The sequence below is a fragment of the Biomphalaria glabrata genome, chromosome 1 (genome assembly GCF_947242115.1).
Source record: "Biomphalaria glabrata chromosome 1, xgBioGlab47.1, whole genome shotgun sequence".
Lineage (NCBI taxonomy): Eukaryota > Metazoa > Mollusca > Gastropoda > Planorbidae > Biomphalaria > Biomphalaria glabrata.
The window spans coordinates 64,874,588-64,882,162 of record NC_074711.1 but is presented as its reverse complement, the minus strand read 5'-3'; the positions used below and the strand labels follow the sequence as shown (position 1 = coordinate 64,882,162).

The following is a 7,575-nucleotide window of genomic DNA, read 5'->3' as shown; positions in this document are numbered from 1 at the left end:
GACACGTCAACCCTCTATAATACTCTATATCATCTTGCTAGTGTGTGTTTGTTTAGCCTCAAATAATACCATCAAAAAAAAAATATATCCATTCCTTTATGTATTGCATTTAAGCATGCCAAGTTCTTATTACATTAATTTTTTAAAAGACATTTTACATTTTTTTTGTTCTACTTAAAGAAAAAACTTTAAATGCCATACTTTGAATAATGTTTTTTTTAAACTGAAATGCACTCAAACAAGAGCCAATGAAACCCCAGCAGACAGAGCACGAAATGCCCAGATAAGTTTTTCCCAAGCTAGCGTACTATCCAGTAATATACAATATACTTCCCCGTTCTTGAGCCCCAGCCACTCTCCTACCGGACCTCCACCCTTCTGTAGCTCTTCAAACATACAAACTTGAGGGTGCACACAACAAAAGATGATATATGCACGTCAGCGCTGAGGTCGACGTTAGGTCCCCGGTATAGAATCTCTTGAGTAGATCTGTGGAGTTTCATTGTTACGTGGCTTATGGCTTTCTTACAATAAGGTTGGACGTATAGATGTGTAGAGTGTAGTGAAAAAATAAATAAATTAAACAAAAAGAAAAAAAAATATATCACCAAAGAATTTTATAGTGAAATTATTGTTTCTCTTCATTAGTTACACAGACTTGTACGCACGTAAAGACGCGCAATGTATTTATCCTTCAACTCTATAAAGTTGAAATGTTTAAGATGTTGTTTTTTAAATCTTCAGATACATCATAAGGCCTAATTTGCTCTACTTCGAGATGATTACCTGGCTGTATGTTGCCCTCTACTTCTACATCGGTAAGATTGATGTCCATATTTAGCCTATAATGACAAAGTGCTCCCAATACTATCTAGTCATGTTACTTTGTTTATCTAACATTTGTTTCAACCTATAGGCCTACAGTATACTTACAAACTTTAAGAAAGAATTGAAAATATGTAAACAACACGCGCTTTTTAGCGGCCCCCGTAAGGGGAAAAAGCCGCTATTAGGTTTGTGCAAAATGTCCGTCTGTCCGTCTGTCCGTCTGTCCGTCTGTCCGTCTGTCCGTCTGTCACACTCAGATCTCGAAAACTAGAAGAGATATGAAAAATATTATTTCATCATTAAATCCGGCTTGAAAAGTTTAGGTGCAACGGCTACTTTTGGTTTTCTAAAAGCAAACCGTTTAATTTATAAAAATAATTATGCAAGCGATTTTTTCATAAAAATACACCAATTCTAAAACAATTACGTAAATGTAAGGGAGGCAATGTTACAATATGCTAACAAAGATGGACAATTTTTGTGTATTTTCAGTATCACTAAGTCAAATATATTTTTAAAATGTACAGAAAATGTTTACAACAAATACAAATAATAGTTAAAGACGTTTTTTCTGGTCAACTAGCTGCTAAAATTAAAAGAAAACATTTCTGTTTGTTTATAAAGGCTAATAATGCACTTTGTATGTAAATATCACGCACATTTTTTTAAATGGACTTTTTATGCAGCGATTTTCGTGCAGTAGCGTAACGTCGCAACATGATCAGGTGCTAAACCAATTCCTTAAACTTTTTTAAAAAATCAGATTTTATTTATTTTTTGTTTAGTGCCCCCATCCGAATAAAAGAAGCTTATTTTTGTGCGTTTTGTCTGTTGGTCGGTCTGTCCGTCACGATTAGATTTAAAAAACTAGAACTCTAAAAGCTATTGAAAATCTGATTTACCCTTTAATGTTCCTCCCATAACATCTCAATAGTTTTTAGTATCTAAAATTGATTGTTACGGATTTTTTTGTGCAAAACTAATCAACGCCAACAAATGTTTGTTTGCTCTTCTAACTTATATTACATTCAATTTCCATGCTTAAACGTTGCAAAAACACATTATCAATAATATGTTGTTCCGTTTTTTATGTAAATAGCATATTAATGCTAAATCATAATCTCTATACTGACTTATATTTCATTAAGTGTAAAAATGTTCCGGATATTGTTTTATAAAACATGAATTATGCCTAATGATTGTTTGAAATCGCATAAGGCTTTAAAAAAAAAGTAATTTACTAGAATTGATTACTGAAAATTACTTTTTAGACATTTAATTTTCTTGTAAAACATAACATAGAAGTTTTGTAATCGATAAAGAAAGTTCCGGATTTTGTTTCTTACAAATCGTCGCCAGAAATTTCCGAATTTATTTAAAATTCTACTAACGCCAAATAATTGTTTGAACTCCCTCTTCTAATTAATAAACAAATAATCTTCTCATTTACGAAATAATGTAATCGATAAAGAAAGTTCCGGATTTTGTTTCTTACAAATCGTCGCCAGAAATTTCCGAATTTATTTAAAAATCTACTAACGCCAAATAATTGTTTGAACTCCCTCTTCTAATTAATAAACAAATAATCTTCTCATTTACGAAATAATGTTTTTACGGATTTTTATGAAAAATATTTTAACTCACTACTCTCTTACAGTACATTTAACTTTCTACCTAAAACATTAAAAAATCTAATTATCGTTAATATTATGTTTCGATTTTTAAGGAAAACAGAATCCAAACACCAAAGTAAGGTATGAAAATCTCTCCACGTGGCTGTAGTACATCTAATTTTTATACGAGACCATCCAAAAAATTTAATTAACGGTATTAGATTTATCTGAAATTCTCTTTTTCTTTTACTATTTATACAAACATCCGGAACAATCTATTATATAAACTTTTCAATTGTGTTCATACCTAAAAATTATTGCGATGTTTTGAAACGTAAAATAAAGGTTAATCAATTTTTTATAACTTTTAGTTGTTTTTTTTATATCAAGATAACGGACAGACCGACTGACAGACAAAACGCAAAAACAATGTGGCTTTGATCCTTTTTAAATAATATCTATTAGAACTCAGTGCACCAATGTCTATGAACCCTCGTTAAATATCTCGTGTAAATAAAGACATTTTTTTTTTATGGTACCGGTACTAGCCTATTGTGAGGTAATGGAATTTTTTTTCTTTGACGTCATATGAATGGACTCTTTAAATGTAATGTTAAAAGAACGCACTCGGTGCACCAATGTCTATTAACCCTCGAAAAAATTGCTTGTATTAATGAAAACATATTTTAGTCTAACTAAGCCTTGTGACGTAGTGTTTTTTTTTTCCTTTGACGTCACATGGAATGAATTCTTTAAATGAAATGCTAAAAGAACGCACTCGGTGCACCAATGTCTATGAACACTCGAGAAATGGCTCGTGTTGATAAAGGTGATTTTTAGTCTAGCTAGGCCTTGTGACGTAGTGTTTTTTTTTTCCTTTGACGTCATATGGAATGAATTCTTTAAATGAAATGCTAAAAGAACGCACTCGGTGCACCAATGTCTATGAACACTCGATAAAAGGCTCGTAATGATGAAGGCGATTTTTATTCTAGCTAGGCCGTGTGACGTAGTGTTTTTTTTTCCTTTGACGTCATATGGAATGAATTCTTTAAATGAAATGCTTAAAGAACGCACTCGGTGCACCAAAGTCTATGAACACTCGATAAATGGCTCTTATAGATGAAGGCGATTTTTAGTCTAGCTAGGCCGTGTGACGTAGTGTTTTTTTTTCCCTCTGACGTTATATGGAATTAATTCTTCAAATGAAATGAAAAAAAGAACTCGGTATAGTAATGTTTATTAAGCCTCGTTATGTGACTCGCGTTTAAAAAAGGAATGATATCTTGATTTAGATCTAATCTAGATTTTTTAAACTAGATCTAGATTTTTATTACAGTATATCTAGATCTGGATTTATATTCTAATTAAAATTATTTTAGAGTCTAGATCTAGAATTTCTAGATCTAGTTTAGACTAAAATAGACTAGATTAAGATGTAGAATTTCAATTTCTAAACTTAAAGTGTAAAAAAAAAGTGTAGATTTTCATTTCCAAACGTTTTGATCAATATTGTAATGTTTTAATATACTAAAACTAATCTACTATTTTTTTATTAAATTTAAATTTACGGCAAATGAATCTTTGAAACATTATTACTTTTGACCATCGGATGGCTGCCTGGTCGTGCGGTTTGCGCGCTGGACTGTCGTTCAGATTTATGGATGGCCCAGGGTTCAAACCCTGCCCGCTCCCATCCCCCGTCGTCCTGCGGGAGGTTTGGACTAGGAAGTAATTATCTTCAACTCTGAAGGAACATCCGAAACGTGTAAAACATTTTACATCAAAATTAAATCACCTCTTGAATATTATTTGCGAATATGCAGATCCGACAGGGATCCGACTTCGACGGGGGCCGCCTCTGAGTTTGTGTAACACAAACTCTCTTTGTAATCTTGTTTTCTTTTAATTCTTTTTCTTTGGTGAAAATAATTTCTAAGATCATTTTTGATGTTTTTATCTCAATTCATATAATGAGGAGGGGGAAATAACGGCTGAGTGCTGAAGCCCCCCCCCCCCATTAAAAAAGGTCATGTGCGATATGTGCTATATTAGACTGACTTAGACATAGCTGTAACACGACCAAAAGAGTCGGATCATTACAGACTTTATGGAACTCAAAGTAATGGACATGTCCGATTTGGTCTTCTTTTTTTTTATGTCGTAGCAAACATAAAAATCTGTAGACACACATAGATACACATAACTGTTCAAACAAGCCTAAAGAAAGCTAGGATTCAGATAGCATAATTTAGAAGTCTTTGCTTAATTAGATCTGGATGTTTCTAAAATCATTCAACGTTGTCAAAATTCAGGCGTTTTTTTCTTGTTAAAAATGTTTTGTATTCAAAACATGCCTAAATATGTTTCTCGAGGAAAGAGGATCAGTCCAATGTCCCCAAGAATCCAATGTATTATAGACTTAGTACAGTATAAGTACAGTTTACGATTTACATTTGTTTCTGCAGCCAACGTTAATGTATGCCCTATTCTTAACATATTACAGCGTCTTTCTCACAACTTTCAGGTCTGTAATTCTTTTAGCGAACAGAATTTCTGTCTTTGAACATTGAAATGTCAGTAGTAAAGCCAAATTTTAGTAAATGAAGGCCCTGGTCACCAGTTTAAAATATTTTAAGCAGATGACATAATTTTGAAATGATTGGTAGAATTTATTTTTTCATAGCTAGGAAGCCTGAAACGTGCCAATGTAGCGACACGGACTTTGCTACCTTATGGGTATCTCTAACCCATTACTAAAGATCCCGAACTGAAAATGTTTGTAAAATGGTTTCCATGTTTCGGGTGTTCCTTCAGAGTTGAAGATAATTTACTTCCTAGTCCAAACCTCCCGCAGGACGACGGGGGTTGAGAGCGGGCTGGGTTTGAAGTTGAACCCGGGAATTAACGACGATATCTCTGTGAAAGGATCACTGAATTTTCATTCGCACAAGAAAGTCACCATCCATTTAAATATTTCATCGGTCTAAGCCTTGTTTACAATTAAAACAAGAGTGAAAGGGATAAAAAAAATTGTTTGCCGAACTTGAATGTCTTTTGAATGATTTACGCCTCTGGTTTATTTTTTTTACGTGATCCTAAGATTTTCTTTGATCTGAGGTTTTTTTTTTTTTTTTTTTTAGGGGTTGATTTGACTGATATGAAATTTATATCTTTTTGTAAATTTTAAGTTTTTCTCTTGTTGCCAGAATTAATCTAATGCCATGACATTAACTAGCTTGTGGAAACCAAACGTAGCTCACTCAAAAATCGATCTCTTATTTTTATGTCCGGACGAGGGTAGAGCCACTGCCGCCCTTCTAACGCATACTCGGTTTCGGACAGCGCACTTACTTAATACCATTCAGGCAGACACAGCCCCGCCGCCACTTATGTGTTCGAATTCGGACAGCGTTCTTACTTGAATCTAGACTTAGAAGACGGTGTGCACAATGTTTCTGAACGTCTATTAGCTTATTAAACCATGATTAAACTATTTAATAAAATAGGGCTAATTAAGGCCTACGTGCGAAAATACCCCAAGACGTAGTCTGTTGAATATTTTCTAGTCCTCTAGCCAAATGTAAATCAAATAGCTAGTTGGCCTATTTTTTTCAAAAGATATACATATCAAGTTTCTAGGAAAATTGTTCGAGCCATTTTGGGGAACCGTGTCAACCAATACACCCACCATCCCAGTGCCCATGAATTTGCAAGCTGAAGAGAGGAATTGTAATAATCACGGTTAACTATGCAATTAAATCTGGACTCCTTCCTTGTTCCTTGTCTGCCACTACATCTGTCAATGCTTTTAGCTTTTTAATTGCAACTAACAATTATTTTGACGTTCCAGATATAAAGCCCATTTCTTTTTTTTTTAGAACGCTTTAAACTTTTTTTTTCGACTCGTCATTTTTAAAACCTATATAGTATATAGCCTATAGATCGCCAACCACCATTAAGGATACGAATACTTTAGCCAAGCAGGGCATAATAAAACAAGCTACCTGTGCAAAATTCAGACAAAAGCTAATTATTCATTTAGTAGGGAAATTGACGTTTATGTGATTATATTCTACTGGTGTGCATAAAAATTAAATAGAGTAATGATACACTGTGTGTACTTTCTGTTTACACAGGGGGATATGTTAGTCCCCAAAAAAGTCTAAAATCTTTTTTTTTTTAAGCTGCCTTCGTAAAATGATAAGCCACTATTAGTTTTGTGCTGTCTGTCTGTCGATAACGTTTCTGTCGAAAAGCAACTAGACAGACCATTGAAAAGCTGGTTTCTCCCTTTGGAAAACAAAACTTTTTATCGATAGGCCTAACAGCCTATAGTTCTGTTGGTTTTGAAGTTATAAAACAACGACAAATTGATCACGGGGTATCTGAAATCGATCTTCTGACTTCTATTATGTAGGCTAATAATGTTACAAGTCATGTTAGGCCTAGGCCTATATATTATTTTCTTGCTTTAAGGTATAGAAGTTTCATTATTGATAATAAAATGTTCAGTTTGTTTTCAATTTGAAAATGATTCTTTGACATTTGATTACTTTAGACAATCAAAACAAGACCCACTATAGCTTGAATATTTTTTACCGTGGGCGGAATCTTGATTTTTTTTGATTTTTTACTATTTATTATTTATAAAAGCTAATCACTCTTTTTCCCCCTCCTTCACAAGGAGAATATATAAACATAGGCTTTGAAGGCCAAGTTTTCTTGAATTCCTACTAGATTTATTCACTCACACTTTCTTCGTACTCAAAAGTTTTTTGGACAAAAGACACACATTTAGTAAAAATCTAAAGTAAAAAATTGAATCCTTTATTTCACACTAAAATTTTGTACATAGTTGATTGTTGGTTATGTTGACAGAGTTTCGACCTAATAACGAGAAAGTGTGTCTCATATATATATATATTGTAACATTTTCAGCCTTTATAATCTATATTGAAGTTTGGTATTGTACTTATATATCCTACTTTCAATGTCAATAGCATAGACCCATGACGCGTAGGATGTAATCATCTTCTTTTTTAAGTAACGTCTGTATTATATAATAAGAAGATAAGATAAGATCTATAGGCTATACTCACAGAACGTACCTGGCACTTTCGCTTGGAACCAG

General features: G+C 33.2%; 1 protein-coding gene across 1 annotated transcript in view; it reads left to right on the top strand.

Annotated features, from left to right (window-relative positions):
* Positions 1–376: 376 nt before the first annotated feature.
* The window catches only part of LOC106078268 (dual oxidase 2-like), a 33,550-nt gene continuing 26,351 nt past the window's right edge, over positions 377–7,575 (top strand). Inside the window, exons 1-2 of the mRNA XM_013239110.2 lie at positions 377–535; positions 745–818. Of these exons, the coding sequence (XP_013094564.2) occupies positions 779–818 (40 nt within the window). The 5' untranslated portion in view covers positions 377–535; positions 745–778. The remainder of the gene's footprint in view (positions 536–744; positions 819–7,575) is intronic.